Here is a 16,183-nt window from a genome sequence, read left to right as displayed (position 1 = left end):
CAGACGCTGAAGAAGCATTTGACAAAGTATAGCATCCTTTCTTGATCAAAACTCTTTCAATTGTAGGGATAAAGGGTACATACCTCAATATCACCAAAGCCATCTATGAAAAACCCACAGTGAAAATCATTCTCAATGGGGAAAAACTGAGAGCTTTCCCCCTAAGGTCAGGAACATGGCAGGGATTTCCATTATTTCTACTATCACCACTGCTATTCAACTTAGTACTAGAAGTCCTAGCCTCAGCAATCAGACAATAAAAAGAAATTAAAGGCATCCGAATCAGAAAAGAAGTCATCAAACTCTCACTCTTTGCAGATAATATGATACTTTATGTGGAAAGCCCAAATGACTCTACTCCAGAACTGCTAGAACTCATACAGGAATTGAGTAAAGTGTCAGGATATAAAATGAATAAACAAATCAGTTGCATTTCTATACACCAACAAGAAGACAGGAGAAAGAGAAATTAAGGAGTCAATCCCATTTACAACTGCACCAAAAACCGTAAGATACCTAGTAATAAACCTAACCAAAGAGGCCAAGAATCTGTACTAAGAAATCTATACTCATGAAAGTACTCGTGAAAGAAATTGAGGAAGACAAAAAGAAATGGAAAAATGTTCCATGCTCCTGGATTGGAAAAACAAATACTGTGAAAATGTCTAAGCTACCTAAAGCAATCTACACCTTTAATGCAATCCCTATCAATATACCATCAACTTTTTTCAAAGAAATGGAACAAATAATCCTAAAATTTACATGGAACCAGAAAAGCCCCGAATAGCCAGAGGAATGTTGAAAAAGAAAGCCAAAGTTGGTGGCATCACAATTCCAAACTTCAAGGTCTATTGCAAAGCTGTCATCATCAAGACAGCATGGTACTGGCACAAAAACAGACACATAGATCAATGAGACAGAATAGAGAGCCCAGAAATAGACCCTCAACTCTATGGTCAACTAATCTTCAACAAAGCAAGAAAAAATGTCCAATGGAAAAAAAGAGTCTCTTCGACAAATGGTGTTGGGAAAATTGGACAGCCACATGCAGAAGAATGAAATTGAACCATTTCCTTACACCACACACAAAAACAGACTCAAAATGGCTGAAAGACCTCAACGTGAGGCAGGAATCCATCAAAATCCTTGAGGAGAACACAGGCAGCAACCTCTTCGACCTCAGCCGCAGCAACTTCTTCCTAGGAACATGGCCAAAGGCAAGGGAAGCAAGGGCAAAAAGAACTATTGGGACTTCATCAAGATCAAAAGCTTTTGCACAGCAAAGGAAACAGTTAACAAAACCAAAAGACAACTGACAGAATGGGAGAAGATATTTGCAAATGACGTATCAGATAAAGGGCTAGTATCCAGAATCTATAAAGAACTTATCAAATTCAACACCCAAAGAACAAATAGTCCAATCAAGAAATGGGCAGAGGACATGAACAGACGTTTCTGCAAAGAAGACATCCAGATGGCCAACGGACACATGAAAAAGTGCTCCATATCACTCGGCATCAGGGAAATACAGATCAAAACCACAATGAGATATCACCTCACACCAGTCAGAATGGCTAAAATCAACCAGTCAGGAAATGACAGATGCTGGCGAGGATGTAGAGAAAGGGGAGCTTCCTACACTGTTGGTGGGAATGCAAGCTGGTGCAGCCACTCTGGAAAACAGCTTGGAGATTCCTCAAAAAGTGGAAAATAGAGCTACCCTGTGACCCAGCAATGGCACTATTGGGTCATTACCCTAAAGATACAAACGTAGTGATCCAAAGGGGCACGTGCACCCGAATGTTTATAGCAGCAACATCCACAATAGCCAAACTATGGAAAGAACCTAGATGTCCATCAACAGATGAATGGATCAAGAAGATGTGGTACATATACACAATGGAATACTATGCAGCCATCAAAAGAAATGAAATCTTGCTGTTTGCGATGACGTGGATGGAACTAGAGGATATTATGCTGAGTGAAATAAGTCAATCAGAGAAAAACAAGGATCATATGGTCTCTCTGATAAGAGGAAGTTGAGAGGCAAAGTGGGGGGTCATGGGGGGAAGGGACATAAAAAATTAATGACGGGATCGGGAGGGAGACAAACCATGAGACTCTCAATCTCACGAAGCAAACTGGGGGTTGCTGGAGGGAGTGGGGAGGGAGAGGGTGGTGGGGTTATGGACCCTGGGGAGGGTATGGCCTATGGTGAGTGCTGTGAAATGTATAAGCCTGACAATTCACAGACCCGTACCCCTGGGGCAAACCAATACACTGTATATTAATAACAATAAAAAAAAAAAAAACCACCTCATGTGTATGTTCAAGATGAAACTGGAAACAGAGAAACTCCAATCTAAACAAGTGACTTAGGGTCCGCGGTGCTTCTCCCAAGGCTTTCGGAGGTTCCAAATACAACACACGGGGTGCCATTGTGCTCTCGTTTCTGAGTCCAGGGACACCCATGCTCCAGGCCCCACGCATGGCAAATACCAGGCCCCCACCAACACAACAGGGCCGCACACAGCCGTTTCGAAGCAGGCAGCCCAGCTGGTCTCGAGAACAAGAAGTATTATTGTTGTGACAGCAAATGAGCTCTCGTGGCTCCGGGTCTCGTGGGATCAGGAAGATTCTCCAGACTCTCTTTCATCGTTTTTCAAATACCACAAACATCTCTGTAACAGAAACTCTCCAAAAGGGCATGGAAATATCAATGCTCCAAGTCACCGACAATCTCACTGGATGTTAGCAAGCTAGAACCTCCCCGCCGGAGCACTCCACCTCGTAAACACGGTCATATCCCGAGTGTTCAACGACTATCCCGTTATGCTTTTTGTCAAACATTTTTTTTAAAGGGTGGTGACTGGCATTTTGCAGTAACCTCCACGAAAACCCCACCGCACTCTAGTATATAACTAGTGCACGAACACGGCCGCCGACAGCACATGTGTAAGCTCACAGACGACAACGCTACAGGGACCGATGTTCCTCTACAAAACAAAAAACTACATCACACCCCACAAAGCCACACATGTAGCCCAGAGCCCCACCTGTGCACGTGTCCACGTGTTCCAAGACGTCCGTGGCTGCAGGGCTAGCACTGGCCTGTCCCCGAGGCTGATGCCGCACCAGCATCCGGCTGCCCACCCCGCCCCGTAGCAATGCCAGATCTGGCGACACCCACGGCAAGCTGGCATTAAGGGAGCGCACATGAGCACTTACCTGCCCATCCTGGCCCACGTGGTGGATCTGGAGATTGCCCTGCAGAATGGGTGAAAAGGCAGAGATCAAGGACCAGAAAAACTTCCAGACACAATGAGACAGAGGCAGGGGCAACCGTGCCATCTGTGAATAAACAGCAAAACTATGTGTACGAGTTCTACAAAAAGTCAACCCCGTAACAATGAAACACCCCAAACAAAACAAACCCGAGTTTACAGACTATTTTTTCTTATAGAAACCATTGTACCACCCCCCCAGTACTGACCCCAAATGGAACTGTCATGTTTTCCCCCAAATTCAATTTTGAAACAACTTTAGACCGAGGAGAACAAGAAGTTGTTGCACAGCGCTGTCTCGTGTACTCGTCACCCAGGGCCCTGACGGGGACACCTGAGGCACCCAGGGGCAGGGCCCCAACCAGGGAGCAGACAGGACACAACATAACTGACCAGATCACAGGCCCACTGGGGTCTGACCAGGTGGAAATGCATTTTCATTTGTTTAGGAACAAATGACTGCTACAGCACTAAGAGGCTCTGCTAAAACTGTCTGTACAGGTAGCTTCGCTTTGACAAAGTACTTGTTCAACGAACAAGTGTTTTGCGTGTGGGGACCAACCGTGGCTGTAACTTAGGACAAAGTAATTACTGACGGCATCAACGACTGCTTCTGATTCAGTGCACTCGACTCCTCACGGCCACAAACGCTGGGTTACATGGACAGGAGGGACGCGCTTATGAGATGTGAAAAAAGGGGCGAATTCATGAAATCCAAGAAATGTTCCAATGACTTTTTGGGCAGAAACAGTATGAACACAAATGCATAACGACTCCCCTCCAGGAGGCCACCGTCAGTTCCAGGTGTAGTGAAGGATCCCCTACCCTGGCAGGCGTCGGGGGCCACTACCTGGGCCTCGAACCTCTCTGCGCCCCTACAAGGGAGCCCCCCCCCGCCCTCAAGGGAACCCGGTGCCTGCGACCGCCTCCAGCCGCACCGTCGGCTCTCCTTTCCCGGCCAGCGCTATGCCACTCCACGAGCTGGCTGCCCTCCTGCCGGGGTACCCCCTCACAGGACCTGGCCAGCGCTCACTCAGCAGCAGGTCCTTACCCCCCCACCCGTGCCCCGAGCACCTCTGGGCCACTTCCCTCTGGACGTGGCCTGCTGCCAGGCACCTCCGTCCTAACAACATGTCCAAGGTCCCTCTCCCCGCAGCCCCGTCCCCGACCACAGCGACCTCCTGAGGAAACGGGAGTCAGGTGGTCACTGCGGGAGGCTGTGTCAGCTGGGGACTCCCAGCCGTCCCCCCTGCTGGACCACGACCACAGAGCAGGCCCAGGGCAGCGCCGGGGGCCTCGACTTACCTCGCTGTCCTGCGTGATCTGCACCTGCTCACCCTGCGGCACCTGCGCGATGTGGAGATGGCCCTGTGGGATCCGCAGCAAGAGAAGACACCAAGAAGCATCAGAAGAAACCCAGAGCCACAGGAAACGAGCAACGCTTTCTGAAGCTCTTGCTCCGGATTGGCTGCTGGCAATTCCAGACCACTAAACCCTGAACAGCGTAAGAGAACATGCGGCCGAGGGGGGAGCGCATTATCAAACAGCCTCCCGAAACCACCAAAGTTCTGGTCTGTAACACACACACAGCACCGCAATGTTCTTAAAGAAGCAATGGGGCCCAGGAACAATCTGTTCCATCTTCAAATGGTACCAAACAGGCAAATTTAACAATGGAAATAGCATTAGGAGAAGACGGGAAACAGAAAGTTCCCAGAAAATGAGGAGAACTTTTTTTCCCGCCATCCTGTCAACCTGGAGGGACCAGAAAGCTCCCGGAAGCAGCAGGTGGTCCTCGCGGTCTGGGGTAAGAAGGCCACAGTGCTGTAGGGGGTCGGTGGGAGGGGCCGCACTGGGTGTCTACCCTGAACGTGGGTCAGGCAAGGTGCTTAAATCAAGAAACAAAACTACTTAAATAGGTCAGTCAACACCAAGAACCCCGCTAATACGCCCTTAGGGCTGTGGGGGCCGGCAGGACCCCGCCCGGCATAAATGCCAGCAGGACTCCGCGCCGCTGCGAACGTGCTGCTGCGCTGGTTCTACTCCAACCCTGCAAACGGGATCGAAGTGATCCGCCCCAGAACCCCTCAAAGACTCTGCCGCTAAGACGGGAGTAATGGCCTTGGCGACAGTCAGTCACACAGAGGACTCAGCATCCTCCTCTGGAAGGTGAAGAAAACCCCTCGAAAAGCAGTGGTTAGCAGCTTTCCGGAAGCCCACCTTTCCAAGGCAGCACGCCAGGTGCAAGGTCAGACCGGGGCCCCTGCGACTTGCAGGAGAACGCAGCTCGGTGGGACGAGGACGTCCGCAGGAGCCCAGGGGCACGATGAACAGGGGCAGCTCCCTCGCGACACCCCCTACTCTCCTCGGCCACAGGGCCCCGTGATCAGGAGGACTTTTTACCCGGGCCGGGCCATGCAAAGCAGAATGCGGTGCTCACAGCCTCCACGAGCTTAGCGCGCGTCACACCACCCAGAGGAAGGGCTACGCAGAACTAAAGGTCCCTCCCTTTCTCTCCGGACGCCAGAAGGAGAGGACTTTTTCTTCCCTCAGTGGAAGGGTGCCTGTTTCTGAACTGAGAAACTATCAACAGGGCACCTGCAGTGCACAGCAGGACAGGCCAAAATAGGGACAGCTGAAGACCCAGACCCCGGAGCAGACGGCGGCCTCCGGGGTAGCACATGCAAAGGAGACGAAGGGGCCATGGGGCATGGCCCTCCCCACCGGCCGTGCCCCTGCCCCAGCCCCAGCCCCCTCCCCGCATCCCTTCCGGAGGCAGACTAATGAGAAGGGCACATACTACTTGGACCTGTCCGTCCTCTCCGATCTGGTGGATCTGGACCTGCTGGGCGCCGGCCAGGGCGTAGTGCAGGGCCTGCGGCGGCGGCTGCGGCAGCTCACCGGTGGGGGGCGGGGTGCTCATCACGGTCTCTGCGGAGAAGGACAGAAGGCCTCAGGCACCATCCTGAGACGGGCGCCCCAGCCCCGTGCAAGCCTCTGGGCTTCCTTCCCTCCCCAGCCCCACATCCCCACAGAGAAGAAAGGGAACTGCTCCTCCCGAGTCCGGTCGACAGGTCCCAAGGGAGGGCCCACGGCATCGTCTAGAGACCGCAGTTCTAAGCGCCGGGGAATGGAGGTTTCCGACCTGTGGACACAAGGGGGCTGAAGGACGGACTGCTCGGACAGATGATTCTCATCTGTTTGTTAAATGAAGTGGCTCCGGATTCATCAGCAAAAATGAAAAGGAATAAAGTCGGTAATAGTCTGCTTTACGCCAGCAGTAAATAATACTTGTTCACGGACGATTAAACTCACGGGGGGGGGGGGGGATCCCCAACCACTTCTTTCAAGACACATTTCCAGTAAAACCTCACTCCCTTTGTTTAATCCAAAATAATACATTGTGTCGATGTGTTGTGTGTTCATTTCAGCTGCAACCTTATCTTAACAACTTTCTTAAACACTTAGAACATTAGAGCCTCCGAAAAACATTCTGATGTTGTGTGTACAATTTTCTGCAGAGAATTATGGCAGACGGATAGTAAAAACGTAAACACGCATCACGGCAGGGCGAGACTCAGTGTGAAGTGAATGGAAGGAGAAAAAAGATGTAAAACGTCTGCTTACCCAACGAAAGCCTTTCGTTCTTTAACAGCTTAATGGTGGGCATTACGGGGACATGAAACATATAATCCACTGAATACGTCTGCATGCGAAATGTTAACCCTTGCATTATGTCAGAAATGACATCCTTTTCAATGATTTCAAAGTATAATGAAAACTTCTAGCTGTCAACATTTTAAAACGTCAAGTTAAAAATACGCAAGGAAGAATACACATTTTCTAACCTCTTAAAGAGGGTATCTGACCAAAACATTGAAAGTTCATTCTGCTAGTTAATAAGAATTACATAACTGAACAGATTCCCAAATCATTCTGCTCTAGTGTTAATCAAAATTCACTGATCTAGGGGCGCCCGGGTAGCTCAGTGGGTTAAAGTGGGTTAAAGCCTCTGCCTTCAGCTCAGGTCATGATCTCAGGGTCCTGGGATCGAGCCCCGCGTTGGGCTCTCTGCTCAGCGGGAGCCTGCTTCCTCCTCTCTCTCTCTCTGCCTGCCTCTCTGCCTACCTGTGACCTCTGTCTCTGTCAAATAAATAAATAAAATATTTTTTTAAAAAATCACTGATCTTGCCAATTCTCTATTGGCTCCAATAAAGGAAGAATGAGTCCCCGAGGCTGTAAAGCCACTGCAGAAGACAGGCCATGCGGGTATGAGGTCAATGGTTTCCAAGCCTAAGATTCAAATTACTGAGTCTACCAGCGAATCAAGAGCTCCCCACAGTCATTCTACATAAAGAACAGTTTTAGTCCACGTCTCACAATCTGTGCTGACATCAAAGTCCAGCCAAGAAGCTGTGCTGGATCCTTGTTTGTGATCGAGCCGACAGCACTGACCCTGCGAAGGTTTCAGACCGCAGCGCCCGCCGTCAGAGCGCGCACCAGGAAGGCCACTCGGAGGGCCTCCCCCACCTCCCTGCCAGCCTGGCTCTTCTCCACATCCAGAAGAAAGGCAGCTGCACACACAGATGGGCTAATTCTCTGCAAGCCTAAACTACTGGGCCCTGCACAGACACCCGTGAGGACTTAAACTCCCTGATGAGGCCTGCAGGGCGGGCACAGCGCGGCACCGCCAACAGTGAAACGCAGCCATCTTTCCCTCGAGCACGTGCAACAGGCCACACGCTGCGGCCAGACAGGAGAGCGCACTACCAATGTTTTAATAAACTGATTTTGTAAACATCCATGGACACTAGTAATTTTAGTCTGTGCTCACAGGACAGCACGAAATCAGCTTTAAACAGAGGAGCCTGGGCTCAGAATTTCCTTTGTAACACGTATTTGGAAGTTCTATTTTTTGGCTGCTGATAACTCAGGAGTAAGCAAGGCAGACGCAGCGGGAGTCACTAGCAATTCCAAAGTGAGCCAGGAATCCGGGAATTTTCCTGGATTATTTCTGTCGCCGTCTCAGACTTGCCTGAGGAGGCTGGGAGGGAGCAAACAAGGCAAGGACAGGCCCCGGAGCCCCCGGCCCACCAGCTGCTTCTTTATGTGATTTTAGTCAGGTGTGCAGCGCAAAATCAGAAACAATGACACCAACAGAGATTTACGAAGCCATGGACGTTTCAGGGGTGTCTGGGGGGCACAGCTGGCTAAGCGGCCAACTCTGTCTTTGGCTTAGGTCATGATCTCAGGGCCCCCATGTCAGGGTCAAGGGGTCCAGCCCCGCACCAGGCTCTGCACTCAGCACGGGGTCTGCTTGCGTTACTCTCTCCGTCTCCCTGTCCCCCTCACCCCAGCTCCCACATGCTCGCTCCCTCAAATAAATAAATACATCGTTTAAAACAAACAAAAAAAAGCCATGTATTTTTTTTCTCAAGTTTGACAAAAGATAAATACATGTTTTGTGTTCCTCTTGCAAACTCAATTCCAGCGCTCAGCAGGAAGCCTACAGCCATGAGCGGACCACACAGGAAGCAGCCCTTGTTGTGACTGGAGAGCTACACAGACACCGGGCACGGAGGCCTTGGCGGAGGCGGCCAGGCTCTTCTGTGGGACAAGGACACCCGGGCACAGGCGTGATTCCTTCCTGAGGACACGGGCGGGCCACGAGAAGCACTGCCGTGTCCTGTTGTTCATCAGTGGACATGGTCTATTCCAAACAACACGTCCTAGGACCCCCGACTCACATCCCCACGTGTCGAGTCTGCCCCAGGGAGCAGGCACTGGACATGCGCTCACAGGACGGCTGCTCACCACCCCCGAGAGACCAATAGCACCGGAGAGTTACTCAAACCCAAAGCCCCTTAGAAGAAATACCGAAATACGTGTAAATAAACAAGCAAAGTAACTCAACTGATCAACGAACTACCGTCAGTTAAAAGAAACACTAGTGACCGGAAGAGAAGGAAAGATTCCAAATACACAAAATGTCATAAAATCGCCGACCGCACAACAGAACTCAAACCTGCGTGTGAGGTAAAGCCACTGGGTCTCCAATCGGGGTGAGAAGCAGGGTGAGGGCTGGCCGGCCCCACAACCCCACCACCGATGGGACGCGACACTCGCACACCCCGGTGTGGGCTGGCCTGCAGGCATCACTGCTACTTGCTGGAAACACGGACTTGCAGGGTTGGGCGGACTGAACCAGAAAGGGAACGGAACCTGATTCCCGGGGCCACTCTGCCTCGCCAGCACCTCCAGAGACGGGCGCACACCGCGTCCACAGAGAAAGCGCCGTCCTGCCATTCCTCCCCTGGCATTCGGGACACGCACGGACGGCCAACTGCGCGTCCGGCTCTGTGTTCCACCATCCGGACCCCAGGGTGAGGAGGACAAAGCCCACCTCCCTGAACTCTCCAGACCCGTAGAGGCAGTCGGCTTCCTCAAGGAGAGACGGCTTCCGCGCGTCCCCCAGTGGCTGCCTCCGAGTCCCCAGGACAGACCAGCTCAGCGCCAACAGAAAGGTCTGGACTCCCCACTAGGAGGTTCTTCAGGGCGGCCGCTCACAAAGGCAGGGCTTTGGGGCACAACGTGTGTGGCCACCTCCCATCTTCGGGAACTGCTGGCAAGTGACTCCCAGAACGACAGGAGAAAAGCCGCTTCCTGAGGTCGCCTCAGAAGGACAAAACCCTGCAAGAATGTCCGGCGTCCCCACCGTGCTTCGGAACAGGTTCCAGCCGGCCCTGACCATGCTGCCCCGGGACCTGGGACCCGGCCCCAGCCACGGCCTCAGGTTCTACGAGCCGTCGCCAAGGGAGCTTCTGGGGAGACTTGGTTTTCAATGTTCCCGTTAAGCTGCTCGGAGACGGGCTGGGTGAAAAGCAATACTGAAACCACACCGGTTCCCAGGGAGATGTTCCTAGGGGAAAGCCAGTCCTCCGCCGACACTGAAAGAAGAGTCTGGAAGGCCCGTTTTCTTGTGCACAAGTGGAACTGAGGCGCTACACTGAGAACAGTAGTAACGAACACCGCAGTCCCGCGGGCACCCCCTCCCCCTCACCGGCTGTCCCCATACGGACCCCAAGGCTCTGCTCGGGACCTCGGTTGCAGGACGTGACACAGCGGCTCACCGCCGCAGCTGCCACCATCCTGACTGAGCTCCTCCTGCCGCTTCGAATGCAAGCAGGATGAGGACGACGGCCAGGCCCTGCTCTCCAGGCCTCCATCCAGAACACTTCCAGGAGGGCCCCCCGGCAGTGGCCCACAGGAACCCGCCCGCAGAGCGCACACAGATGGGGCCTCTGGTCACGGGGCTCCACGTGGACACCACGACCCCGCCCCCCGGGCCCCCGGGACCGGACAGAGCATACCTGAGGCGCTGTACGAAGACGAGGACGGCGTTCTCCGGGAGAAGCTCTTGACGGCCAGGCTCTGGCCTCGCTGCTTCCGCCGCCAGGCCGTCCGACACTTGGAGTCGATGCTCTGCTTGATCCGGTACCAGTCGGATTCCGTGATTCCGAACTTGTAGAACAGGTGACCTGTAAACACAGCCGGACTGCGGCACCAGGAGGGGCGGGCCCCCGAGCATCCGGCGCAGGAGCGGCGCGGCCCGAGCACCACCCCCGCAGACACCCCCGCGGGGCTCTCGACGCGTTCCGCTCACTTACGCTACAGGCAGCCGACTGGTCCACGCAGCGACGAGCGGGGTGCTGGGCACCCGGAGCCTCCGAGACACCCACGCTCGACTCTGTCCGCTCCCGCGGACAGAGTAACGCGGGGACATTACCCCCTCAACGCCGAGAACAGAACTGGGGCCCGCGACCCCATCGGAGCCCCACTCCCAAGAACCAGCTCGCCCTCTCCTGGGCCTCCGCGCCTGCAGCTCTCCCCCACTCCCGCAAGTCTCTGCTCAGACACGACCTCAGTGACCCGGCCCCTAACCAGCCCGAGGGACCCCGAGTCCCTCCCACCCGCACCGCCAGCTGGCTCTCGAGCGTCTCCAAGAACTGACGTATTTACTGTTCGGTGTGCCAAGAGTCCAGACCCTGGGCACGCGGCACACGCTCCCGCGCCAGCAGACTAACTGTGGTCACAATTCATCCAAAGACACTCTTCTGTCACTGCCCGGGTCTGACGGCCTCTAGGACTCGGTCCGGAGGAAAACTCAAAGGGCACGTTACTCTTCATGCCCGAGGGCCCTGCACACCCTGGTGGAGGGCATCTCCTCACTCTGCTGCCCACGACCCCGGAGGGCCCACTCCTCACCATGGAGCATCTTACTGGCGCCCACATGTGTTCACTTCCACGACAGAGCCCTCTCGGCACACACACCCGGCACCAGAGACCCCCGCCATCATCCACAAGGAAAGCGGGCATGAGGGAGACCACCGAGGAACGGGTGGCAGACAGAGACCCTCCCTGGACACTTCACCCCTTCTCTGGGCCAAGTCACAGTCACGAGCATGGGAACGGGAAGACACCTCGTCTACACAGGGACCTCCTCTCAAGCCGGCTCGTGAAACTTCACTGGTTAACAGGAAAATAAACGGACAGAATCCAAAAGCTGAAGACTAAAAAAAAAAATGGGGCTGAACAACACCGATTTGACTGCTGGGAGGGCCGTGTTTACGCCGTCCACTGAGAGCTTAACTGACGCCCACCCCCTAAAACCTCCTCCCGCGAGCCCACCGCCCGGAGAACCACCAGGAGAGCTGGTTTTCCCGTATCCTATGGAGTACTGAGTTTCTTCTGTCTTGGAAAGACACTTCTTGGCTTTACAAGCATGTGCTAAGACCAGATCTAAACACAACAACCCAAAGTCCCGTGACCTACATCGACAGGGACCCGGATGAGAAACACTGATGGAAAGAAAAGTGACCCAGTCGCTCCGGCAGCTCTTGTGACCCTCGTGCGCAAGAGGAAATACACACACGGAGTGGCCCCTTCTTTGCTTTCTGGTGTTCGGGTCGCCTCTCAAAGAGCCACAGACCAGTAATCAATATCTACCAAGTGGCCGCCACGTGCCCCATGTGGCCTTGAGTGCAGGGGCGGACTGAGAAAGTCCGGGCGAGTTGCCAGCACTGGTGACAGAAGCCCAGGTCCCGGGCAGTGGTGCTCTCCAAGACGAGAGAAGAAAACGCATTCACAGCCTCAGAAGGGCCCCCAGGCATGCGCCACAATGAGGAGGAACATTCTAGCCCGTCTTCCTGCCCTCAGACCCCCACACTCAGGGAGAAACCTTCCCGAGGCCTCTAGGGGTTAATGACATGCTGTGAAATTTTGAAAAACGCATTAGGAACAGAAACGACTGCCTACAACACACACAGGCATACGAGCAACAAGCAAGAACGTTACTATTTAAATTCAACTCTGTAAAAACCAACCAGCCGTTCAAGACCTGGCTTCCACGCGCTCGTGCGTCACAAACCGTCCGTCTCAGTCCTCCCTCGGCCTCACGCTACCCACTGCTTCCATCAGCAGCGCCACCTGCCACCCCCACTGCACGCGCCCGCGGGGACAGCCCAGCGGGAGGAAGGCGTCCCCCACGGTGCACGCCACCCGGGCTTCAGCTCGGCCCTCCTGAGCTTGTCAGGGCGGCGGCCGGGGGCCTGAGACCCTGCGCGCCACCGAGACAGCTGCGTTCTCGGCCACGTCTCTGCCGGCACCGAGCAGCCCCACTTCACAAGCGCTGGAGGAGAAACCTCGGCAATGAGGGACAGAAAACTCACTTTAACTGCCTTTTCACACTGTTGAAGCATCTTCTCTCTTGCGTTATCTGATGCTTCCAAGAAAACCTCATGAGCTAAGAATGCCAGGCCCCCAGCTTCAGTTCCTGTCCAAGTATCAGTCAGGAGTGAGACACGATCCTGAAATCCAGGCCTCCAGGCACCCACCCAAGCAGAGCAGCAGTGGCCACAGAAACCCCAGCTCCGGCCCCCTCTGCCCCGCACGGCACCGCCCGCCCAGTGCGCCGGTTCTCCCGACCTCCGTCCACGAGGCCGCCACCACGGCGCCCGGGCAGGAGACATGGCAACCAGAAGGCTGCTCCCAGGGCTGTGCCCCAGCACACGGGGTCCCCAGGAAGCTGCGGGGTCTGGGTCATCCTCAAGGCGAGCCGCTTGTCACCTCACCGTCTTGGAGGAGAACGCTCAGCTGCCCCCAAAACACCACCTCCCCAGCCTGCTCCGCGGCTTCCCGGGCAAGCTCTCCGGCTACCCCCCCAAAGATCAAAGCTCCATCAGCGTTCACTGCCTTCCCACTTCCCGGAGCACCCATCCTCACTCTGGGGCTGTGAACTGTAAGACCAGACGCCCAGCTGTGTAACACGGAGCCCCACAAGGGCCGAGGGAAAAAGGAACAGAGCTGGCCATCTCCCATCCGTGGTGGGTGGCACGGGGCTTATCAGAAAGAGGAATGAGAAACATTATCACTGCTCGTTGAATCTCGAGTTCAAGGACAAAGAAAAGCAGAAAACGGAGTGCCAGAAATTTATGTCCCAAAAGGAGCCTCGATAAGGACTGACCCAGAAAAACAAGAGAAATCTTTAGCCCGAGTGAGGGGAGCAGCCAGTGTGTCTCCACGTACTGTGTGTGTCTGCCATCCTGGGCTCAGAGCCGAGGCAGCCCCCGCTCCCCGAGCAGTGAGAAGCTCCCCGAACAGTGAGAAGCTCCCCGACAGCAAAGAAGCACAATGGGGGGGGCCCGAGCCCCCCCACGGTCTTGCATCCAGGCGCCCCAGCAAGGGCCCCAACAGTCTCTCACGCGTGCTGACCACACCTGCCTCCCAGCCCCAGGCTCACGGTGGCCCCTCAGGGTCCCCAAACCCACCTGCCGGGCACCCCTGGGGCAACTGTGTGACGCACTATGGCTGATTACCAAGTTCCAAAGAACCCAGGCCCCAGGAAGTGTCCCCCAAAATGCATGTCCTTCCCAGGACCTCAGAACGTGACCTCCCTCAGAAGCCGGGTCTCTGCAGACGGGGTTAATTAAGATGGGGTCAGACGAGGAGCACACGAGGCTCTCAATGCACCACGACGGGTTCCTTCTAAGGAGAGAGGAGAGACATCCCCACAGGGAGGAGACGGGCGAGTATCAGCACCAGGGGGATGAAAGCCGTGTGGGCACAAAACCCCAGCACCAGCAGAAGCTGGAGGGCGCCAGGACTCGCCCCAGCCCTTCAGACACCGTGAGGTCAGACTTCCAGCCTCTGGGGCTGACGGAGAGCCAAACGCTGCCGCAGTTAGCACCACAGGGGGCTGCGCCCGGTGGCGGGCGCCCAAGACGTTCCTGCACCCCAGTACCCACAGCAGCACCAGGACACACACAGGCACGAGCCGCCCAGCCTCTGGGTGCCCTCACGGAACACGACCTCCGGTCGGGGCGGCTGCCGGGGCAGAACGGGCCGACCGCAGTCCCCTGTGAGAGCAGGACCCGAGTCCCGGTCAAGTGCTTGGTGGCCTCCTGGGGATCTCTCCTCCACGTCTGCAGGCTTCCCAGATGCCTTCTGAGACAGGGCCGTCCGAGCCACACGCACTTTCCTTGTCTTTCCAGCAGCCCCCCGGGGGGCGTGCTCATGGCAGCTCACCCTGCGCAGAGGTGCCGGCCCCACCAGCGCGAGCCCGAGAGCAAAGGCTCTGTGCTCGGCTCGATGGGAGCGCACCGGCCCTGGCGTTCTTGAGGCCGTTACTCAGATGCTGGCCCCCGCTGGGGAAGTCACCGGAATGCGCTACTGATGCTTCGGGCACACTCTGTAAGGTCGGGTTGCCCGAACCTGGGGGAGCCCGGCAGCTCCCAGGAGCCCCGAGATGCGCACACGCTGGGAAGCACGTGTGCTCTTCGGGGAGCAGCTTCCGCCCTGCCTCTACCTCTCGGAAGACCCTCGCTCCCGCACGACAAAGGCAGTTCGTGGAAACAGCCTACCGTACGCCTCGAAAATGCTCCTGTTTTCCCCAGTAAGACCGGGACAGAGCAGGAGAGACAACATCTGCGGAGGCCACTCTGTGCGGGCGGCGCAGGCCCCCAGTGCTACCCCGCGGCCCTGCAAGGCCACTCTCCGCTCTGGGAGGGGGGCAGGGGACCGGCCTAGGGTCCCAAGTCGTGGCTCAAACCCGCTCCTGCTTGCACTTCTGCACCCCAGGACCGAGCTGCGTGGGGCTTCAGAGAGGCCGCAGGCATAGGCGTGGACCACCAGATAGGGGCTCTCCCACCGGGGCCACCGATGGCTGCTCCCTGCTTCCCAGCCAAGATGCCAGACACCACCTCCTCTGAAGACCGCGTCCTGATAGCCCCTGTGGTCGCAGACAGGCAACCGGTCCCTGGCAGAGCTGCGGAGCACAACCTGCAGACACCCCCTCACCAGCGTGGCGGGCCCCCGCCCCGCAGCCTGCGCTCCTCCTGCCGGGCCGCACACACAGGCCGCAAGCCCGGAGCGGCGGTCAGACGGCTCCTCCCAGGACAGCGGCCGCTACCACGCCTGGCCTGCTCTCTCAGCGGGGGCCTTCCTGGAGGGCGAAGCTCTGTGAGGGCAGGCCCCACTTTCTGGGGCAACGCTCGCTGTGGACAGTCCATCTCAATTCAAGATACGCCGTCATTCGTCACAAACTGCACACAAGAAAGCCAATGTGCGCGTTCTAGGTCAGGAACTCCTCCAGCCTGGGGCCCCACAGGGCTTCCCTTGCGTGGGAAAGAGACGGGGCCAAGTTCGGTGCTTATGCAAAGCAGCTGCCTGGAAAGCCAGCCCCCGGACAGCCTGCCACCCCAGAACCCTCCTGCCCTCCCTGGGCCCCCACAAGAACACGCAGGCGGCCCAGGCTCCTGCCAACACACGCTCGGGGCCCCGGCACTTGGCTCCAACGCAAACACAACCATTCTGCTTAGAACTCAGAAGCCGATGACGGTAAA

General features: G+C 55.7%; 1 protein-coding gene across 6 annotated transcripts in view; it reads right to left on the bottom strand.

Moving 5' to 3' along the window:
• Window positions 1-16,183, bottom strand: part of BANP (BTG3 associated nuclear protein) — a 118,707-nt gene that overhangs the window by 46,171 nt on the left and 56,353 nt on the right. For 4 of the 6 annotated variants that reach the window (XM_032324952.1, XM_032324950.1, XM_032324953.1 and 1 more), the window contains 4 exons: window positions 10,655-10,822; window positions 6,085-6,215; window positions 4,590-4,661; window positions 3,229-3,267 (listed from right to left, as the gene is read on the bottom strand). In XM_032324952.1, coding sequence (XP_032180843.1) covers window positions 3,229-3,267; window positions 4,590-4,661; window positions 6,085-6,215; window positions 10,655-10,822 — 410 coding nt within the window. The remainder of the gene's footprint in view (window positions 1-3,228; window positions 3,268-4,589; window positions 4,662-6,084; window positions 6,216-10,654; window positions 10,823-16,183) is intronic. The other 2 variants (XM_032324951.1, XM_032324954.1) reach the window with 1 other exon arrangement.

The sequence above is a fragment of the Mustela erminea genome, chromosome 19, assembly GCF_009829155.1.
Source record: "Mustela erminea isolate mMusErm1 chromosome 19, mMusErm1.Pri, whole genome shotgun sequence".
In the NCBI taxonomy this organism is placed as follows: domain Eukaryota; kingdom Metazoa; phylum Chordata; class Mammalia; order Carnivora; family Mustelidae; genus Mustela; species Mustela erminea.
This window is presented reverse-complemented; position numbering and strand designations above follow the sequence as displayed.